At 37.9% G+C, this 23998-nt stretch overlaps 1 protein-coding gene across 1 annotated transcript; it reads right to left on the reverse strand.

The window, feature by feature from the left end:
• Positions 1–14576: 14576 nt before the first annotated feature.
• Positions 14577–15653, reverse strand: LOC145999290 (uncharacterized). Its single transcript, XM_083136229.1, has one exon. The coding sequence runs from the start codon at positions 15651–15653 to the stop codon at positions 14577–14579; it is 1077 nt and encodes a 358-aa protein (XP_082992355.1).
• Between the last annotated feature and the right edge of the window lie 8345 nt (positions 15654–23998).

The raw sequence follows: 23998 nt of genomic DNA on the forward strand, positions 1-23998 counted from the left end.
TCAAATCTCGGTCCCCTTCTTTTTGCATTATATACAAATGATCTTCCATCTGTTATAAATTGTTTTCACGCTGCTTATTGTATGCAGATGATTTAAAGATTTTCAAAGGCATTATACTTCCAGAAGATGCTATCTTATTACAAAAAGATATAGATGCTTGTTATCAATGGAGCGTTCAGAATAAATTATATTTTAATATTAGTAAATGCCCAACAATAACGTTAGCGAATAAAACAAAAGCAGTTCTTACTAATTATATTCTTAATGGAAGTGTACTTACATGCGTAGATGTAATCAATGATTTAGGATTAATATTGGATAAGAATTTAAACTATAAACATCATTATTCTTACATCTGCTTGGCTTCATATAAACACCTTGGATTTATAATTAGATCAACTATAGATTTTAAGAATACACAGGTTTTAATGAACCTATATAATGCAATCGTTTGTTCAAGGCTTGAATACTTGAGTGAAATTTTGGATACATTTTATCAAGTACATTCAGATAATATTGAACGATTTCAGTTTAAATTTTTTCAATATTTGTATTTTAAAAAGTATAATCGTTCAGCAGTATTAAATAGGATTTCTTATATTTTTTTACTTCTAGATTTTCAGGTGCCACCTTTGAAATCTAGAAGATTAATAGCTCAATATTTTATGCTTTATAAGATTATGAATTACTTAATATATTCGCCTGAAGTGTTACAATGTTTTAAACTTAATGTTAAGCCAATAAATTTTAGGTATTTGCTTCCTTTTTTTTATAGAAAATCAAGAAACAAAATACATAAATCTTCAGTTGTTATCAGACTATGCACAAATTATAACAACCTTGTTCAAAAGAGAATTAAAGTAGACTTCGCGCTACCTTTTATAACATATAGCTCAATAATAAAAAGACATATATTGTCATTGCCTAATCATTTAAATTCACAGCAAATTAGATTGAAGCTGTGATTGCATTATATTATTTTTATCACTACTATGTACATAAAGTCATGCCTTATTTACTCTCATATGGATTTGATATTTGTACAAATTGTGTAATTAATCTTACTGTTCATTGACTATTGTGCAATGCATAATACGTTTGTATCTGAAAGTATATAACAGTACTCTGTTGTGATTGTACTCGTACTATATCGTGTTTGTATTTTGTTCTGTTAATTTGTGTAACATACCTATTGCCATTTTTATCTTTTTCTTTGTATTTTCTAATATTGTAATTCTGTAGTTTTGCATTTTTGTAATTTTTAAAATGTATTTAATCTTTATTATAAATGTTTTTAATATGATCCTTTCTAATTGGAACTATTGGTTCTGTTAAGGATCTTGTACTAAATAAATAAATAAACAATAAATTATAAGTATTTTTTACAACAGTTGTGGCTTCACAACACAAACTGGAATGATCCACTTCAAGAGAACCTGCAAGTTGAATGGGTTCATCTTCATTCGCAGCTAGCAGTCATCAGTGAAATGCAAAAACCACATTAGTAGGGGAGTATAGAGAATTCTGCTGACTCATGGTACGAGCGTTGATTAATATTAGGGCCTATTTTGGCTTAAATTGACTAAAATTATGCTATATTATTATATCTTCTGGTGGATTTTAGCTAATCTATAAGTGCAACAAATTGACGGATCATTGTACGAAATTTATACTAATATGATTTACCCAAGTGCCAAGCTGGCCTGGAATGCCCTGACCCCCTGTTAGTTGTTTGAGTGTGTATATAATATTAGTACAACCCTTACCCCCTCTCTCAGATTCTTAGAATACGATTTTATACTTGTAAGTGACTGTCCCGAGAACTAAGCTGGATCAGGAATTTCACGTCAGAGACTCTCGTGAGAATTCTGAGAATTATGCTAGCTTGGGAAATCTGAAAAATTTGGCTGGCTCGGGAATTTCCCCTCAGTGACTCTGGTGAGAATTGTGAGAAATTAAGCTGGCTCGAAAATTCTGAGAAATTTAGCTGGATTGGGAATGTCATCGGGAATGTCTCGTCAGTGACTCTGGTGGGAATTCCGAGAAATTAAGCTGGACTGGAATGCCCTGACCCCTGTTAATTGGTTGACTGTCACATGACACCAGTGTCCTCGACCTCTTTTACTGTGACAGTTCATACTAGCAAACCATGTTTGATCGCACTGCGACAATATCAACCCATTCCATCAATACCGGGCATGTGTGTGGACATTGATCCATTCCATTAATACTGGGTACGTGTGTTGTCCTCGAGGTATTGACCTATTGGGAATGGCCCGTCTGTGACTCTGGTGTGAATTCTGAGAGCTCGGGAATGTCCTGTCAGGGTTGGGAGAGTATATATATATATATAGGTTTTGTTTGGGCATTGCCATCTGCTGTTAAAAAAAGCAGTTGTCATTGAGAGTGGTTTTAACCTTCCAGCGGGCGCGTTCATAATCGTATCACCAGCGGGCGCGTGACGCATTTTTTACGTCATTTAGTATCATTCATTTTGAGCAATAATTTTTATAATATAAACGTAAATGTTTTTGAGTCTACATTCATTGATATCATATCTGAGGTTAATATAAATGAAACATATTGAAATACAAGTTAGAATGCTGAAAAAAGAAGAAAAAACAGTACGTAACTTATTACATATTTATAGCGCACCACGCTTTTCATCAGCAGGCGCGTGTCGAACTTGTTACTACAGATATTCCTGCTGAAAACCTAAATGTTACAAGTCTATGTACAAACACTTTACATTCCAAGTTCAAGAGGGACCGAGTCGAGTAAAAATTCTCTAAGTCATATGAAAAATTATGGGCAGTCTATGGCAATATCCTGTGTACACACTCCCGCCTCCCCTTTCCCTCACCTCACACACACACACACACACACAACAACACACACACACACAAACAAACAAACACACACACACACACACACACACTATATCTCGTATAAACTAAGTAAAATAAACCAAATAATAAGAACTTACATTCACATTTTCGGATATGTCCGTCCCCTCAAAACATCCTGGGAACGAGCCTAGCTACCAAAGTAAGTCAAGTCGCGATTAGCCTTTCTGTGCATAAAGCGGACTCAAAAGCAAAATCAAAATCAATCAATCTATTCTATTCGAGAAACTTGAAGGATACGCTGAATTTCGCTAACGTCTACGTTTTGTCAACTCATTTTCAAAAATGACCTGACTAAATAATTACAGAATAGGAGCAGGCGCGCAGCGCAAACTTTACGACACGGTGTTCTGATCTGAAATAAACAACAATTGACAGAGTATAACATATGGATTAGTAACAATGACTGCTAATATGCAACACAAAATACCTCTTTGAGGAATACATAAAAAGCATAGGTCGACGAATTCAAAGGAAACACAAGAAAATTAAAGAAAATTACTTTTGGCGTAAATTTTGCTCAGGCGCGCCCGCTCGAAGGTTAAGCAAATTTCCTTGAGAGCAATTGTGATACATATGTATAGTTACTAAATATACCAAGGTATAGGTAGACCTGTCTCTCTAGTAATATAAATAAACTACTAGTACCCAATTTTTTTGTTATACTTAGGCATAGACTTTGTGTATCCAGCAAAATCTATATATAAATACCAATACCCAAAATAATTTACTATTTTTCATAAAATTTATATACCAAATAAAAAACAATAGCTAAAACTGAATGCACCAATTGTGGTAAATTCATATCCAAAACAAATATGTCAAAACACCGGGCAATATGCACCGGTCAACCGAAAAATTCTCTATTACCAACACAACCCTGTCCCTATTGTGGAAACTCTATTAGCATTCCCAATCTGAACAGACATAAGAAGAGTTATGAATATCAACCATCAACCAGTCAGACCAATCCTACAAAAAGACAAGCAGATATAGCACAAACCGATGGCCCTCAACCGAAACAAATTAGATCTTCGACCATACCAGGTGTAACAGCATTTGGTGGTCGACTTAATGATTACTCCTTTGAATCGGAGCCACCCTGTGATATCAACAATTTCTTAAAAAACATAAAATGCTTAATAATAGACCACCTGAAAAATAGACTTAAAAATAAATCTATTAAGTTCTATACTATCCTATCCTCTGAATATGAGAAACCAGATGAAACACATCAAATATTTTGCCATTGTTCCAAAACCCAGACTCTATATTTGTGTGATATAGATAATTTGGAACAAATCTATGCTCAGATATGGACACACTGCTCACAAAACATGAGGAATTTGAGGCCAAAGGATCTAGTTGGAAATTGTGTGGTAGTTCACATAACCTGGAACTGAAAGTAAGTCAATTCTCCCCCTTCTCTGCTTCTACCTATGCCCACCTTCCAGTGAATATTTAGAATAAGAAAGCAGTGCTCAATATACAATATAATGATAGCAAGTGTTCTGTGGTGTGTCTTGGCAAAACTTTACCCAGTGGATAGGAAAAACAATCTAGAGCAGATTCATCATTATATGCAGTATGAGGCAGAGTTTGAGAATGCTATGTAGGGTATCAAGTATCCTGTTGCCACATCCGATATAGCAAAATCGTGTGCGAGATCCCTTGGTAAATTATGTGTATGCCTATACAGAAAATAATTTTGTATATCCCCGCAAAATAAGCACTGTCAATAATGATAATGCTACTGTCATCAATTTATTATTTTATATGACAAAAATTCCCATTATTGCCTTATTTGCAATCTCTCCAGTCTAGTTATAAGGCAAGCAACCAAGCATAAAGGGGAAATCAAAATTTGTCATAGATGTTTGTCCACATTTGATAATCAGAACGGTGACGATATCCAGAAACGTGAAGAGCAAAAAAAAAAAAAATATTGTGGTGAGAACAAACCTGTGCCTATGATTATGCCCAAACCAGGAGAGGTTCAGAAATTTAAACAACACATGGCCCTGTTGGAGCATCCAGCTATAATGATAACAGATTTTGAGGCATTTCTGAAACCATTCAACTATTCAGACCCTGATCTGAAATCTCTTCGACGACACCTTATCAGCTCCATGAGGTTTGTATTTATGGTTATGTAGTTGTGTGGTACAATTCATCAAAACTTAATAAGTATACCGAGAATCCGATGCTGTTAAACATTTTTTCCAAAAAATAAAAAATGAAGTGAGGGAAATTGGTACGGTATTATCTGTGTCAAAACTAAGAGCACCATTATCTGCTGCTGAAAAGCAATATATGATGCTACTAAGATTTGCACACAGTGCAATTGATATTTTCCAGATGATAATAAAAAAGTTTATCATCATTGTCATTTCACAGGAATAAATTTGGGAGTTTTGTGTAATAGCTGTAATCTCAAAATACAGAGAGTCCCCATATTTTTTTTTCATAATGGCAGCGGATATGATTTTCACCATTTGGTTAGATATCTCAGTTATGATATGGAGAACATAGAAGTCCTACCAGAGAATCAGGAGAGATATATCAGTATCAGCAAAACAGTAAAGATTCCTGGTGGTGGCATTATAAGGATGATATTCCTGGACTCCATGCAATTTCTCTCTGCTGGCCTAGATGCCCTTGCTAGCAAACTATCTAATGACCAGTTCCAAATCACAACAAATAATTTTTCCGGCTTGGGTTATAGAACATATTTGACAAAAAATGGTGTACCAATATGAATATGTGACTGACCATACTAAATTTGACGATGAGTCTCTCCCTCCTCAATATAAGTTTTAAAGCCAACTTAGAGTAGAAAATATCACAGATCACTTCTCAAGATAAGTTTTACAGCCAACTTAGAGAACAAAATATCACAGATCAAGATTACCATAATGTACAACTGATGTGGGAGAAATTAGGGTGTAGGACACTGGGTGACTACCATGATGCTTATCTAAAATTGGATATGACAATCCTTGCCGACGAATTCCAGGCTTTTAGAAAAATGTCTATGAATATCTATAAATTGGATCCAGCACATTTGTATACCCTCCCTGGGTTAGCATGGTCAGCTATGTTGGTCAAAACAACAATCGAACTGGAGCTAATTACAGATGTGGACATGCTTCTTTTCATAGAGAAAGCTATACATGGGGGCATGGTGCAATGCACACAAAGATATGCGAGGGGAAACAATACACATATGACAGAATATAACCCAGATAAAACCTCTAGCTATATTGTTGACTTGTAGGTAAAAATTAGAACGTGTACTTGAAACGAAACATTACGGAGACAGGATGTTCTTGTCGGTTTGGAATGCAGACCATACAAATTCCATTACTTGCCTCGTCCGTGGAAAGGAACCAGCCTGACAGACGGATATGAATCGACAGGTATTGGAATTTGTATAGCGAAGCAACCGAACCGATCTGAGAAGATCGGAAGGAAGTTTCGAGATCAGTTTTGGATTTGGGTTTGGTGTGTAAACATCGAGGAAGACAGAGCGCAGGTATGTACCTGGAGCATGGAGGCGTCACTACAAAATTTAGAATGGTCTGAGCCTTGTTACACAACCTCTCGCTAGTAAATTTTCTAACTTACATCCCAGTACTAAAATAATAAAATAAAGGAAGGGGGAAACATGGTTGGAGGCACAGGCCTTTTTTGTAACTTTTAGTTGTAGGTGCGAGTTCCTTATAGGAAATATGTGCTTCAGAATGCGGGTTAGGAATGCTAAGGAAAAATGAACACGAATTAGACTTATTTTTATTGAGGATTCAACAGCTGGCGGAACAAACGGTTCCGAATTCACCGTCTCGTCCAGTCACCAGGGCAAGGTCGCGATACATACAGCAGTTTTCCACCAACACTGCACATTCCACGGACTGCGTTGCCATTATCCCTTCCACCGTTGTCAACAATACTGAAGTCATGGCATTGAACATACAAAATTTTATTCAACCTCAAAAGTTTTCAGGAGCAAAACCCTTAGAAGTTGATCAATTTTTCACAACTTTTGAAAATATGGTGGATGCATTAACTTGGACCCCAGCAAAAAGGAAAGATGTCTTGCCTTTATTCCTCACTGGAATCGCTTTAGATTTAATAACAGGAATAAAATCACAACCAGATTATGCAAATAAGGAGTATCAAAGGTTAAAAACAGAAATTACCAACACTTTTAGGGACATAGGTCAACCTCTCCTGGTTGAGGATTTCTTAAAGGAACAAGTCCAACAAATTCAGGAAACCCCGCAGGCTTACATCTTCCGTAAGCATGCCTTGATCCAGAAATATCTCGCCCAAGCATCAATAGAGCATGTAATTTACTACATTCTGAGGGGACTACGTACGCAGTACCTTCAAGTAGCTTCCGACAAGTATTTTAATTCGGTGGATGAACTTCTACGATTCATCAACAACTTACAAAGAAAACAAACCCTTTTGGAAGAGCAAGTGTACAGAGAAGCTAGGGAATTAGCGGCACTTAAATATACCCAAGGTCTAGTTGCATCAACAAATCAGATAGGATTGCAAAACATAGTAACCCAACCTCCCATAAAAGGACCTCAAACTAGCTCAAATAATCAACAGGAAATAAACAGTCAACTGCAAACAGAAAAAAACTTTGTAACACAAGATCAATTAAAAGATTTGGAAATTAAAATGAATGAACTCCAAATTAATCATTTTCAGAATAGTGCACAAACGTTCAGAAATAGATCACAGCCTACTAGAACTAATAGATTTCCTGCACGCCAAAGATATAACGGTAGGAATAGTTCACATTCACAAAGAAGTAACACTTTTTTTAGATCAAATAATTCAAACAATGGTTACCAACGTGGGAACAGGGGACGTTCAAATTACCATAGAGGAGGTTGTAGGCCATTCCAGAGACAACGCCCTCAACAAGCTCAAAGATGACAACCCTGTCAAAACTGTGGCCCTCAACGTGAACCAAATACAGCCCAGCAATATAATCAACTAGTATATTACAATCAGACAGGTTCATCGGAACAACAATCACCTAATGCCTCTTTAAACTATTGAAACCCTATGAACGTGGGAACGGTCGTCAGGGGAAAAGTTCGCATACAGTTCCCATAATTAAACAGAATAATCTTAGTTTTCTAGAAGCAACAGTAAATAGGAAACCTTGTAAAGTACTTGTAGACATAGGTGCAAATTGTAGTATAATAAATGACAACTTGGTTCCAACAAATGCAAAAAGAATAAACATAAATTCAACCATAGCAGGATTAAGTGGAAATTCCATAACTGTCAGACAAATTGCCTTCATACGATTCTGAATCGGTGGGAAATTTTACTGTCACCCAATCAGAATACCTAATACAAAATTTCAGTATGTAATTATGGGCACAGATTCTATGTAGATGTAAATAATTTGTATGGTTATTCGATGATGCAGAAACTCCCCTATGGTGGTTTCGGTTGGATGGACTCCTTATCAATAGATATCCAAAATTTTGATGACACAGAGTATGGTTTCTTTGCCGAAGTGGATCTTGTTTTCCCTTATAATTTACGCAATCTGTTTTCCGATTTGCCACCGGCTCCCGAGTTTAAGTGCCCACCCAAATCAAAACAGAAAAAGCTTCAAATGACTCTCGAGTGTAAAGAGAGATGTTTTCTACTATAAGAATCTTAGATTTTTGATGGACAAGGGGGTCAATATAGTACAAATTCGAAGTCCTCAGATTTAGGCATTCGGAGTGGTTGAAGCCTTATATTGAAACCGACACAAGACACAGAACAGCTGCCAAGTCAGATTTGGATAGGGATTTATATAAATTAATGAATAACGCAGTCTATGGTAAGATCATGGAGAATATTAAGAAGCACGTAGATGTGAGGCTGGTCTCTAATCCAAAAAAAGTGTAATTGGTGGTAATCCAAAATTCAAATTGCGTACAGTATATCATGAAGATTTCACTTTCCAAATGGAGAAGCCATGGATCAAATTTGACAAACCAATCTATATGGGAGTTGCAGTCTTGGATATGTCCAAGCTACAGATGCTGGAGCTTCACTATAATACAATGAAGCCCTATTATAAGGATAACATTTCTCTCCTGTATATGGATACGGATAGTTTTGTATATTACATCAAAACACCTAATCTGTATGAAGATATAGAAAACAATGAGTTGCTTGATTATTTTGATACATATTCATATAATCCTAATTTTGGTATTCCCTCCCACAACAAAAAGGTACCGGGCAAGCTAAAAGATGAGAAAAATAATGATATTATTATAGAGATTGTTGGAACTTAATGCCATTGCTCATAATGTTACTAACATCAAACTCCAGCTTGAGACTTACGAGGATTTTGGGAAAATTCAAAGTACCATAGCCCACATTTAGGATACTTTGGCAACAATGAAAAATGAACTAATGAGTGTCCAGGAAATACTGGAATCAAAATTACCTGGCATTACTGAAACTCTGAGTATAGTCCAACAGCAAATTACTGAGCTCGAAAATCTGAACACTGAATCTGAATTTTCTCATTTTCATCATTTGATAGATGACATACAAAACAAATTTGAAACACTACAGCAATCAACACCTACACAAAATGACATAACACAACTCCAAGATGCCCTGAGTACTGTAGCTGATGCCAATGAATTAGATGGTGTAAAAAAAAGTCCTCACAACACTCCAGAATACTGTAGCTACCTTACCTACTTCTCAGGAACTCAGAGCTGTGAAAAGAAAAGTAAATCGAATACTCAAATGTGAGGATATCAAAAACGTCCAGGTGGAAATTGCACAAATTCAAGAAACTATTACCACTTTGCCCACCAACCAGATCGTCAGTGAACTTCACTCACTGTTTATGGAAATCAGAAACCAAATACATGATATTTCTAGCCAGAGTTCCAAATTGAGACTTGTGGAGAGTTTACAGAAAATTATTTCAAATATTAAGCTTCAAATTGGAACTATAGAAACAAATCAAGAATCAGCCTTATCAAGTTTTACCACACAGCTTCATGATTTAAGAGAACAATTTAAACAACTGTATGTTCATGTGAAAATCAAACCCAGCTGTGATGAGATTGTTCGTACTATAGGAGAACACTTGGAACCATTGTTGAGCAGATTGGATGAAGTAGAATCTAGTCAGTTTTTCTCTGCTGGGTCAATCCATATGAAATCATACCAGCTGGTTGCTTGACCATTTTTAAAAAAGTTTATTTTTTGAGTGGTGTGAGCCTCATATATTGACAGTTCAGAACCACTCTTATTTTATTTTTACTATCACCGATTTGAAGATGGAGGGCATTTTTTTATCATGGCGCGCGTCATTTTCTCCATTCGTAAGCATCAGCGGCCACTTTTTTTTCTCAGCTCTGGTAAGTCCTACGACAATGAGACAAAATCTGTGATGTTAAGCACATTATAGGCTACAATTATATTTCTGTGTAATTTTCTAAATATTATTCCTTCATAATAAATTTTAAGGTCAAATTTGTGTATTTTAATCGCTCAAAATGACATTTTCGGACATTTTTTTTTGGGGGGAAGGCAGTTCGTTTGACAGTTGAATTTTTTTGTGCAAGTACCTGTGTACCAATAGAGTAACACAAAATTATTTGAAGCTTGAGACTTTAATATTTATTTTTCTACAGGGTGTTAAACATGTACTTTTTGTTAAAAAAATCCAAGTTCAGGGTTAAATATCTCTGGTGGGCAGTTGTTTAAAAATCTGAAATTTGTACACAATACAGTACTTCATGATAAGTAACTTCAGTAAAAATTTTGAGTTTGAGATTCAATTGGTTTAAGAGATACAAAACTCGTGAAAAATTCAACATTTTGCATTAAATATGGCATGTCTAATTTCATTTCTTATTAACATTTTGTGTTGAAATTCTGCAAACTGTAATTTGGAATGTCAATGAACAACATTACAATCCTGAAATGGCTCTGCAATAAAGTATATATACGAGGGCGTGTTGAAAAGTAAAGCTTCCTATGTTTTTATTTTCTTTACCTTGTAAACGCATTTTGGATTTTGAGCAAGCATACATTACACTTATAAGACTTCCCGCTTCTCAATTGAAGGTTTCACACTTCTATCGCCAGGGGGTGCTGAACTATTGCGAGGAGAATGGCAGCATGTAACCATGCAATGTCGGTGAATCGCCTGAAGTAGCGTTCAGTGATCGAGTTTCTAAACGCAGAAAATGTGCTACAAATTGACATTCATCTGAGACTGAGGGCACTTTATGGGGATGAGTGGGTAGACATCAGTACTGTGCGATCATGGGCTGTTCATGCTCGTAAAGATAACCTCAGCTGAAGAAATCTCAGCTATGTGAGAGAATGGAATGAAAGGCCGCGAAATGCAACTGATGGAGTTCATCCGAATCGTGTTCAGCTGGGGTTATCTTTACGAGCATGAACAGTCCACGATCGCACAGTACTGATGTCTACACATTCATCCCCATAAAGTGCCCTCAGTCTCAGATGAATGTCAATTTGTAGCACATTTTCTGCGTTTAGAAACTCGATCACTGAACGCTACTTCAGGCGATTCACCGACATTGCATGGTTACATGCTGCCATTCTCCTCGCAATAGTTCAGCACCCCCTGGCGATAGAAGTGTGAAACCTTCAATTGAGAAGCGGGAAAGTCTTATAAGTGCAATGTATGGTTGCTCAAAATCCAAAATGCGTTTACAAGGTAACAAAGAAAATAAAAACATAGGAAGCGTTACTTTCCAGCACGCCCTCGTATATATATTTTATTGCAGAGCCATTTCAGGATTGTAATGTTGTTCATTGACATTCCAAATTACAGTTTGCAGAATTTCAACACAAAATGTTAATAAGAAATGAAATTAGACATGCCATATTTAATGCAAAATGTTGAATTTTTCACGAGTTTTGTATCTCTTAAACCAATTGAATCTCAAACTCAAAATTTTTACTGAAGTTACTTATCATGAAGTACTGTATTGTGTACAAATTTCAGATTTTTAAACAACTGCCCACCAGAGATATTTAACCCTGAACTTGGAATTTTTTAACAAAAAGTACATGTTTAACACCCTGTAGAAAAACAAATATTAAAGTCTCAAGCTTCAAATAATTTTGACATACTCTACTGGTACACAGGTACTTCCGCAAAAAAATTCAAGTGTCAAACAAACTGCCTTCCTCCCCAAAAAAATGTCCGAAAATGTCATTTTGAGCGATTAAAATACACAAATTTGACCTTAAAATTTATTATGAAGGAATAATATTTAGAAAATTACACAGAAATATAATTGTAGCCTATAATGTGCTTAACATCACAGATTTTGTCTCATTGTCGTAGGACTTACCAGAGCTGAGAAAAAAAAGTGGCCGCTGATGCTTACGAATGGAAAAAATGACGCGCGCCATGATAAAAAAAATGCCCGCCATCTTCAAACCGGTGATAGTAAAAATAAAATAAGAGTGGTTCTGAACTATCAATATATGAGGCTCACACCACTCACAAAATAAACTTTTTTAAAAATGGTCAAGCAACCAGCTGGTATGATTTCATATGGATTGACCCTGCTGAGATTGTCAGACTTCACAGTATTCCAAATACTAGAGGGCACTGGACATATGTTAAGGCTGGCAATATTTACAAATTATAACCTTACTGACAAACTCATGAATTTTTCTTCAATGGTACTATTCAATTTCTAATGTTTGGATATTTGAAAAAAGGCAAAACAATTTGAGGTTCTACTTTTCACTATACAAACAAAAGATGGTGTGTTCAGGGTACTTCAAATACCAATAGCATCTTGGGATAATACTACCAAAAAACATAAAATACATGAAGATTAACAATTATCTGTTTCTGATGTTGAAACTGGTGACCAATTATTATTTGAAGTTAAACAATTGTATCCTGAGGATAATCCCTTTTATGTAATCTTCTCTTACCTAACTCAATGTCTAGACAAGATATAGTTAATGAACTACACAGACCAGCTCGTCGTAACTACAAATGACTATCTGTGGTAACAAAAAGAAATGATGATCTATGGCAGGCTGATTTGATTAAAATGAACACAGAAAATTCAAATAATCTGAATAAGATAAATCATGGTTTTAAGTATTTATTAACTGTAATAGACACTTTTAGTAAATATGCTTGGGCTGTTCCTCTGAAATCTAAAACAGGAGCTTCTGTCACTGAGGCTTTTAAGTCTATTTTTGAACAAATCAGAATACCTCATCACTTACAGACAGACAGAGGAAAATAATTTTACAATTCCACATTCACCAAATTAATGGTCCGACATTATATTAGACATTATTTTACATACAGTAATATGAAAGCTAGCATAGTTGCGAGATTCAACAGGACACTAAAAAATCATATGTGGAAATAATTTAGTTTGCAGGGTAACTACAGGTGGATAACAATTTTATCTGATCTTGTTAATAATTACAATAACTCTATACATAGAACCATACATTTGAAGCCTTCTAAAGTAACTAAATCTGACGAATTACAATCGATTTCCACTGTTTACTGTCCTAAATATCAAACACAACCAAGAAACCCAAGTACAAAGTAGGAGATGAAGTACAGACTTGTTCACTGTGGTTGAAGTATTACCAGGGAACAGGCATACATATACAGGGTGATTTCGAACTCCCATCACAAACTTAGGGGGGTGAATCTAGAAGGAAAAACAAGCCGAAAGTGCCATGTGGCAAAATTACGAAAACGGCACCGTGTGGCTGCCAGAGCCGTGAGAAAATCGGTTCACACCTCTTTCAAAGAGCAATAACGTCTGAACCACGAAAGATACGAAGATCGGCTCTGGCGGAAGTGGAGGAAGTCGTATCCAAACAATATCAGGGCGTTGAAATTGCGGCGCTTTTCGTAATGCGCAAGGGGAATCCCCACTGCATGTGAGCGGAAACTCGCGCAAAATGGAGAAAGACGACGAGGGAACATGCTGTCACAGGACGGTCGAAAAGTGACACATGGAGGGAGTCCCCAGAGGAGCGCATGAAGTGCGACAAATGGAACATGCTTGGACAGTGACTGTCGCGCATCCCAGATGGTACGCAAAACGGAGTGATGGATGTACACGTGCATGCTACGTGGAACGCAACGTGCAATTACAATTGCGATATGAACCACTACGTGCCCCCTCCCACCGGGAATTCGTTGAACCCGGGACCTCGGGAGTACAAGGTCAGCCGGAAGTCGGCTCTCTGAGGAGCAGCACCAAATATCCACGTGCCCCACGAATGCAGGGACACCTCCCTAAAAGGCACAGCCAAAAAAAAAAAAAAAAAAAAAAAAAAAAAAAAAAAAAAAAAAATTGGCACGTACGTATGAAGGGTTTCACATTTGAATGTACAGTATCACTTTGGCGGAAGGAAAACAGAGAGTAGCACAAACAGATAAAAATCAGTAACACAGATACTATTGACCCTTTGTCCTGAAAAATAGGCAACTTGTGCTAAATCTTGAATCATTGCTGCTTGATGCTTCTGTTCATTACCGATGGTATGAAGGAACGACGATGAACTCGGAATGCAGCACGTAAGCACTGCGAAGGACAGTATGAAAACGTCCTTTGGCGTGTGCAGAACGGAAACTCACAACAGGGGCTCAATATGACGACCACCAACATCGATGCACACATTGTACCTTCGAAGAATGTTCTCATACAGACGATTGAAGACCAGTGGATTCTCTCGAATGAAGTCCGCTGCTGCCACAATCCTAGCAACCAGGTCATGCTCAGAGTCGATGGGGGTTTCATAAATGAGACTCTTCATGCGTCCCCATAGAAAAAAGTCCAGGGGCGTTAATTCGGGAGATCGTGGGGGCCATGGCACGGGCCCGGCACGCCCTATCCATTGCCTGTCATATCTGTGGGTCAGATGGTCCCGTACGTCCCGTGCAAAGTGGGGTGGCGCCCCATCATGCTGGAACCACATGTTTTGCTTAATGGCCAATGGCACATTTTCCAACATCTCGGGCAATGTCTCTTGGAGAAAAATCAGATAAGTACGACGTGTGAGATTGGTGGGAAGTACGTATGGGCTAATTAAACAACCGGCCAGTATTCCTGCCCAGACGTTGATGCCCATTCGCTGCTGGAACCCACGAGCTTTTGTTGCGAATGAGTTCTCTTGATCCCACACATGGCTGTTGCGGGAATTAAAAACACCCTCTCTGGTGAATTTAGCCTCATCCGTGAAGAGCACCAACTGTGGAAACTGAGGCGTATTCACGCAACGACGCACAAACCATGTGCAGAAGCGAACACGTGGTTCAAAATCTGTGGGACCCATGGCGTGCACCTTCTGGGGGTGATATGGGTGCAGTTGTTGATCATGAAGGACATTCCACACTACAGACTGAGATACACCAACATCCCGCGCTACGATTCGGGTACTCGTACCAGGGTCTTCTTGCACAGCATGAAGAATTGCCTCCTCCACCGCAGGCGTGCGCCTCGTCCTTGGGGCACCTGTGTCCACTCTACTCACAACATATGTTCCAGATTCACGAAGACGACGGTTCACTTTTTCGAATATGGTGTGTGATGGCGTCACACGTTCCGGGAAACGTTCCTGGTACATCGCACGGGCAGCCCTTCCATTGCATCTCGCTTCCCCGTAAATGAGCATCATGTCTGCATACTCCTCGAAACTGTATTGCACCATCGTGGGAGTTTTCACGTCCACACACACCCACAACGTCGTAATGTTCCCAGAAGATACGTCATGTGTACGTACTCAACCAATGTGTCACGTCCAGCGCTCTCTCCATACAGTCTTGCAATACCCAGGGGGCGCAAGGGTCAACTTCGACCAGGGATAGCGAGTGACTCCTAGTATGACGTCAGCGCACACCTTCATGCATCACAGAGGCTACGAACGGGAAGGAACGTCAGTAAGTACGGGTTGGTCGCTCCCGTTCCATGTCCTTCACGTGAGAACGTTAATGACTAACGTCGGACTCGCATGGGATACCTCTACACGCTCTGCAGTAATGTAGTACAGAACAATACGAACGTCTCCCAGCATTCGTGGGGCACGTGGATACGTATTTGTCGCTGCTCCTCAGAGAGCCGACTTCCGGCTGACCTTGTACTCCCGAGGTCCCGGGTTCAACGAATTCCCGGTGGGAGGGGGCACGTAGTGGTTCATATCGCAATTGTAATTGCACGTTGCGTTCCACGTAGCATGCACGTGTACATCCATCACTCCGTTTTGCGTACCATCTGGGATGCGCGACAGTCACTGTCCAAGCATGTTCCATTTGTCGCACTTCATGCGCTCCTCTGGGGACTCCCTCCATGTGTCACTTTTCGACCGTCCTGTGACAGCATGTTCCCTCGTCGTCTTTCTCCATTTTGCGCGAGTTTCCGCTCACATGCAGTGGGGATTCCCCATTTCCTTTGGGGATTCCCCTTGCGCATTACGAAAAGCGCCGCAATTTCAACGCCCTGATATTGTTTGGATACGACTTCCTCCACTTCCGCCAGAGCCGATCTTCGTATCTTTCGTGGTTCAGACGTTATTGCTCTTTGAAAGAGGTGTGAACCGATTTTCTCACGGCTCTGGCAGCCACACGGTGCCGTTTTCGTAATTTTGCCACATGGCACTTTCGGCTTGTTTTTCCTTCTAGATTCACCCCCCTAAGTTTGTAAGGGGAGTTCGAAATCACCCCGTATAATAAAAGACAATTGCAATGACATATTAAAAGGAAGATTTTATGAAGAAGAACTTAGCAAAACTGAATACCCAAATACATATCTTATTGAGAAAGTATTACAGAGAAAAAACAAAAAGTTATTAGTAAAATGGCTGAGACTTCCAGAAAAATGTTGGGATTACCACAGACCAAATAATTCTATGACAACTACATGGAATGTGGTAAGACGTTTGCCTGATTTACTAGAAACTAGAAAGAAAAATGGTGAGCTGCTCCCTGACCATCTTTGATGTCTCACTGTAGGTCCATCTTGTTGTGGAAAAACTACACTATACTAAAGTGCAAGCTATCTTGACAGTGACGTCAGCTGGGACCGCACTACAGGTTGATGCGAAACCATTGTATCACTCCGCGCAAAGCATGAAAGATTCTCTCCGTCACAGTTGTGTCTCAGAGTCCGCAGAGAAAGCACACAGGAGGAAGGGAACGTTTTTGTGTACAGCTGATCGAGGGTTGGGTCGGGTGGGAGGTGGGGGGGTAGCAAGGACTGCTCGACTTCTGACACCCTTTCAATGTTGCCAAACTTACATGGACAAAAGGTCAATTGAGTTCGAGTGCGTCTGTTGTGTATGTTGTTTATACCGAAATGAAGGGCAAAACCGTACATAGTGAGAGCCGAGAGGTGATTTCGAATGTTGTTAAATTTTTTGACAACGAAGCGAGAGAAGGATGTTACACGTTTCCGGTAAATGAAACTACAAAGCGTGCGGCGGCTGCAGTTCAAATGTCGGACACTTTCATTAAGAAAATTAGAAAGGAAGGAAATTCAGGGGGGAAATTTACGACACCAGGTAAGCACAGGTCTGCCGAAAAGCGTAGAATTGTTGTAGACGACTTTGACAAGTGTTTGATTAGAAGAACTATTGGTAATTTTTATACGGTTGAACATGAAGTGCTTTCGAAATTAAAGAAAGAAATTAATTTTCGGGGTAGTCGTGAAACTCTTCGCAACATTATTTGTAATGACTTAGGATTATATAGTACTAATACTATATACTAATATATAGTATTATATATTAGTTATATCAACTAATCAAAACCAACAAAAGCCCCCGCAATATCGGGTCGACACTCGTGCAGCAGAAAACGGCCACACCGTACTTCGTCTTCCACCTTATCATTGCGATCTAAAAAGATGAGAAAGTCTCTCTGGCGCTGCTGTCCTGTGGGCAACTTGTTTGTTGGAGGGTGGGGTCGGGTGGGAGGTGGGGGGTAGAAAGGACTGCTCGATTTCTAACACCCTTTCAATGTTGCCAAACTTACATGGATGAAAGGTCATTGAGTCAGGGCCGGCGCTAGTCATTTTGCCGCCCTGGGCGGTGGCGGCAGATGCCGCTCCCTTTCGACCCCCTGTCATTACACAGAAACAGGAAATTGAAAATCGATATATTCCTAAGTAAAACATCAAACTATAAAATAAATATTGAGACTTGTTACGCTATTTCAATACTATTGGATTTTTTAAAGAATTACATGCAATATTCCCGGATCTCCTGCGTGGGTGATCTAAGATCTGAATTCTTTTCTGCGTTGTCCTCGCATAAAGCGGCTATGGGGTTCACCCAGCCTCAAATCAATGGGTACCTGGGGCAACCCTGGGAGGTAAAAGCGGCCGGAGAGTGGTGCTGATCACATCACCTCCAAAATGGCCGAGATCGAGAATGTGTGTGGCCCTACCCCACATGCCCTAAATGTGCCTTCATGACATGGTGATAATGGGGGTTCTTCCTGAGTAAACAAAAAATAATAATGGATGAGGCAATTCGTTTATGGATGGCGGAGAAAGAACCTCCGGTTTGACCAAATTCCCAATGTAAACAAGTGGGATACAGATTATCTTCGAGCATATATTGTAACAAAAGATCGCATACCAACTGGATCGCTTGAAATTTGAAAGCGATAGATATAAACGAAAGTATCTGGAAAAAAATTGGTTAATTCCCGAATCCTTTAGATGCAGATATAAAGGGACAAAATACTAACATTTTCCAAGACAATGTTGAAATGTCAAATGAATAATTTTCGACATTTTGTATTCAAACACATCTCATATGGCTTAGAGAGAGCGTCGTCAGATATTTTTGTAAGGGGTAAAGGCCAGTAATAAGAGTAGAATAGTAGAAATAATAATAATAATTACAAGTGTTATAAATGTTATACAATAAATAATTACTAAACTAATGAAATAAATACATTTTATTCGAAATGTATTATTATTATATATTTATTAATGCTATTCGATTGCATATCCAGCACAACAGTTAAAATACTGAAATGCACAGTTATTGTATTTTATTATTAACTTTTGCGTGTAGTTCAAAAAAGACTTTATTTTACTAATAAAATTTACAGCGATTACATTAAATTATAATTTTTGGAATTCTGGATGATTATAAACAGTTTCAATTTTTAAATATAGTCAACACATGTGCGTTAGACGATTATGATTTTCGAAATATGTAAAATATTTTCATTTCAATTACTCCGGTGATTAGGGTCGACTATATAGAGCCTATTCCCTTGTGTTTGTGCCCAATCATTTCGCTTTATCTCAACGAAGTTAAGGCATCGAATTGCTTTCCCAATTTGTGGCACTTGGTTTTAAAGTGAGACCATAGGTGAGACTACTGATATGTTCCTGCAAAACTGTGGGTTGGCATATATTAACTGCCAAGTTATAATATAATATTATAACTTTCAAGTTTTCCATAGGCTTATTTTTTTCTTCTCTTCAATTTTTGCCGCCCTGAAAATTTGCCGCTCTGGGCAGTGGCACGGTCCCCCCCCCCATTTCCGCCGGCCCTGCTTTGAGTTCGAGTTCGTCTGTTGTGTATGTTGTTTGTACCGAAATGAAGGGCAAAACCGTACATAGTGAGAGCCGAGAGGTGATTTCGAATGTTGTTAATTTTTTTTACTTCCGGTCAATCAAGCTACAAAGCGAGCTTTCGAGAGCTAACGTCACTCTCATCTTCAGGGATTCCCTTCAATCCCTGAAGATGAGAGTGACGTTAGCTCTCGAAAGCCTATTCGGAAATCACCTGGCTGATTGCCCGAGAAAACCTCTTCAAATCATTCTTTCTTTTTAAAATGTAAGCTGTGTGTATATTTGACGGGTTATTTATTTACATAAATATTGTTTATGTGAACCTTGCTCCCACAAATTTATCTTACGTTAGCGCCTCTGGCCTGGTACCCCCAATCGCCGCCACTGCCTCTAAGGATATAATTATAATTGATAATTAAATTAAAGATAAAATCTGTTTCTTAGATGGTAATATTTACTATCACATAGTAAGAATCACAACCATGACAATAGATTTTATTGTTATTAATTATTTAAATCGGGAATCGTCACGAACGCTATCCATTCTTCTTCAACCACTGACCGCGCCACCCTGAACGTCGCCTTTTTCGGCAGGTCCGCCAGAATTCCATCTGTCAGAGAACAGCTGTGAGGCAACGTGGCAACAGCGTGCCATTTGAGAGCAGAGGAAAGAAGGATTTCGCCCCCAGATTCTTGTCCGCCGCCGTTCACCGGGTCAGAAACAAGTGGGGGTGGATTTTAGTTCGCATATTTTCCGGGGGTTTTCTCTTCTTTGCTGAGCAGTAATTTGGGCAGAGTACTGGAAGTCGCAAGAGAAGAATTTCAGAACTTTACCAAAGAAGAATGGAAAAGGTCTTGCGAAAAGTAAAGGCGAAACAAGTTAGCGCCTCTGGCCTGGTATACCCAATCGCCGCCACTGTCTCTGAGGATATAATTATAATTATTAATTAAATTGAAGATAAAATCCGTTTCTTAGATGGTAATATTTACTATCGCATAGTAAGAATCACAACCATGACAATAGATTTTATTGTCATTAATTATTTAAATCGGGAATCGTCACGAACGTTATCCATTCTTCTTCAACCACTGACCGCGCCACACTGAACATCGCGTTTTGCGGCAGGTCCGCCAGAATTTCATCTGTCAGAGAACAGCTGTGAGGCATCGTGGCAACAGCGTGCCATTTGAGAGCAGAGGAAGAGGAGGACTTCCCCCAGATTCTGGCCTGCTGCCGTTTACCGCGACAGAAACAAGTGGGGGTGGATTTTAGTTCGCATATTTTCAGTTTTTTTTTTCTTCTTTGCTGAGCAGTATATATAATTTTAACTTTGACTTGTAACAAAATAATCGTGCCGAATACTCTACATTTCAACAAGATTTTAAGTATCTAATATTTTTAACACATTTATATGCTCTGTTTACGCTGTAACGTGTTTTCATTAAGGAACTATATTTTTGTGATCAAGCCTCGCGAACTTTCCGTTCAAAGGTGCGTTGCCATCTCGTATTCTTTATCCGATTCCGTTCATTTTTTTGTATTTATACATCGTGCTCGTTTTAATTGCTCTTTATTTTACATGATTCCATTCTAAAAGAAACCTCGCATTGCGACATGTTGGACTTCCTTCCCTTGCATTTCAAACTATTGAAATTCTTTCCCTTGTTTGTCTTTTTTCTTAGTGCAGACAGTGAAAGTATCAACGATGGAAGTTTGCAATGCTGGTACTACGTCACTGTCAAGATAGGTTGCACCAGAGTTTACTTGCAGATAATCTTTTGCTTGCCCCCAATTGGTTAGACTGGAAGAACAGACACTTGTATGTTTTGTCAAAAAGTTTGAAACAACCCAAATACCAGCAGCTTATGAAACTGTATGAAGGACTGGGCATAGCTATCTTTAAATCAGAAATAAAACAAATTGACAATTGTTATGAAAGAAGCTCAGTTGTAGTCCTTGATGATGTAATTTTAGAAAATCAAAATGAAGTACGTAATTTTTTACTCAGGGTCGTCACAGGGGAATAGACTGTTTTTATCTGGCTCAGACTTATTCTAAGATTCCCAAACAGTTACTTCGTGATAATACAAATCTAGTTTGTCTGTTTCGTCAGGGCCACACTAATCTTAAACATGTATATAATGACTAACACCATTAAGCCTTGTTTCCATTATTATGAAAAAATATAAATATGCTGACCAAGGCAGTAATTTATTTTATTAAAAACATAAACTAAACGTAACGTTTCAACCTTCTAGCAAGGTCTTCATAAGACTAGAAGGTTGAAACGTTACGTTTAGTTTATGTTTTTAATAAAATAAATTACTGCCTTGGTCAGCATATTTATATTTTTTCGTATATAATGACTATGTAGGGGGAGCTTTAAACTACAGTCAATTTTTAAAATTCTGCTCTTCCTGCTGGAACAAAGATGATTTTGTATTCGCTACAATTGATATGACTCAAAAACCAAACAATAAAAAATATAGAAACAAAATTAACAATTTTATAAATGTTGAGTCATTATAAAATACTTTGTGACGTTATATATAACCTATAAACAAAAATGACAAAACATAAAATTGAAGACAATTTGAATTTACGTGACTATCTGGCTACAAGATTTAAAGGCTGGAGCATAGAGGATACTATGAACAACACAAACATCAAGATCAACCAATTATTGATGCTATCTGTGGTCTTGGTAGATAAATTAAGGGTGTCACAGAACAAAATAAGAATCTCATAAATGAGCTAGTGCCTCTTGCTGCTAGAAATTATGCAGATTTTCCTCCTACACCATTATCTAGTATTCATACTTCTCTAGTACTCCAACAACCACCTACTAAGGCTATAGGAGATTCAGAAAAAATGAGTTAGGTTCCTTGGCAAGAGATTAGCTGAGTACTGTGAAATTTCACAAAGATGAAGTGTTTGGATTATATCCAACCATGGAGCCTAATGATAGTTTGGAAAATTGGAAAATGTATAGTTACATTTCAAGGGGATGATGTAAAAGTCAATTTGGATGGAGCAAATAGCTGGTCTAGATATCCTGGCTCTGTGGGAACTCATCACCAAGAATATCCTAGCGATTATACAGATGAAGATTACCAGAGTTACACAGAAATTTTAATACTGTCTGATGCACTATACCAAAACAATGATGCTAGTCAGAATAGAGTTAAATCTAGCTTTTTTATCTATTAGCTTGTCAATCAGTTCTTCATTTTCAAATACAAAAATATGATTAAACCTATATCGAACCAACTTAAAACTGGTAGTGGCATTGAACACTACAATACTCTACCCAAAGAGTTTGTGTGTGTGTGGATGATGTGAGAAAACTCATAGATAGATTGTTGGTCATAGCAGGAGAAGAAAATGCTGGCAATAATAATTTCTGTAATCAAAAAATAGGCATTGTAGATATGATTAGAACTAAACTAGCCAATTTTATTGTAAATGACAGTAAAGGCATAGGATACTTAATTAAAATTATTAATACTCTACTTGTAAAGACCATGCCACTGCCTACAATACTCACACTGATCTTGGTGCCCGTCATGAGGCTGATCAAAAATTGGGGCAAGCAGCATTTTGAAGACTGATCAGCAGAAATGCTTCATTAGGTGAAAATATAGCAGCATTAGGTACAACCTTGTCATGAATAAAAAAAAAATTGGGATGGGGACTAAAATCCTATATATATGTATAAATACCCATTATGATGAAACCTAAAGGCATTGTATACCAAGTACCTTATTAAGATCTAAAATCTCTAGGATCCTTAGACAATCTCCTCACTAAAAAATAACAGGAGAAGAAAAAATCTTGATTGAGTAGAGGTCATGGAATGAAATTAACACTTAATACACCTCAGTTGAAAAGACTGCAGAGTTCCAAAAAAAGAAATACACTGGTGGCGTCATATTCAGTATTCCAGCTATTTTAGCAGCTCTGGGTGCTGTGGGGAGTCTAGCAGGAGGTGGTGCAGCTATAACAAAAAAAGTAATTGATGCTAAGAAGAACAAAGCTGAACTAGAAGAACAAAAACGTCATAATCTGGCAATGCAGAAGAAAGGCAAGGGTATTAATGCTTTGAGAAAATATAAAAAAATAGAACCATTATCCAACTATGATATTGAAAATATGATTAAGTTACTGAAAATTAAACACTTCAGAGGTGTTTTCATGTCAGATTCACTACCTATCAAGGGGACCATATAAAATAGTGTGTGGAGTAGTCAATTTGGATAGTTTAAAAAATCAAGGCACTCAATGGATTTGTTATTACAAACAACCTAACATAGCTTTTGTTTTTTATTCTTTTGGTGGAATACCACTATCAGTTTAGTTAGTTATCTTAATACTTCTAATCTTTATTATAATGATGAGCGTAACTTGTGGCCACCTATATGTTTCTATGACGTTCGTACACATAGAGGTGCTGACTGTGCCAGTGA

The sequence above is a fragment of the Lepisma saccharinum genome, chromosome 15, assembly GCF_977018435.1.
Source record: "Lepisma saccharinum chromosome 15, izLepSacc3.1, whole genome shotgun sequence".
Taxonomy (NCBI): domain Eukaryota; kingdom Metazoa; phylum Arthropoda; class Insecta; order Zygentoma; family Lepismatidae; genus Lepisma; species Lepisma saccharinum.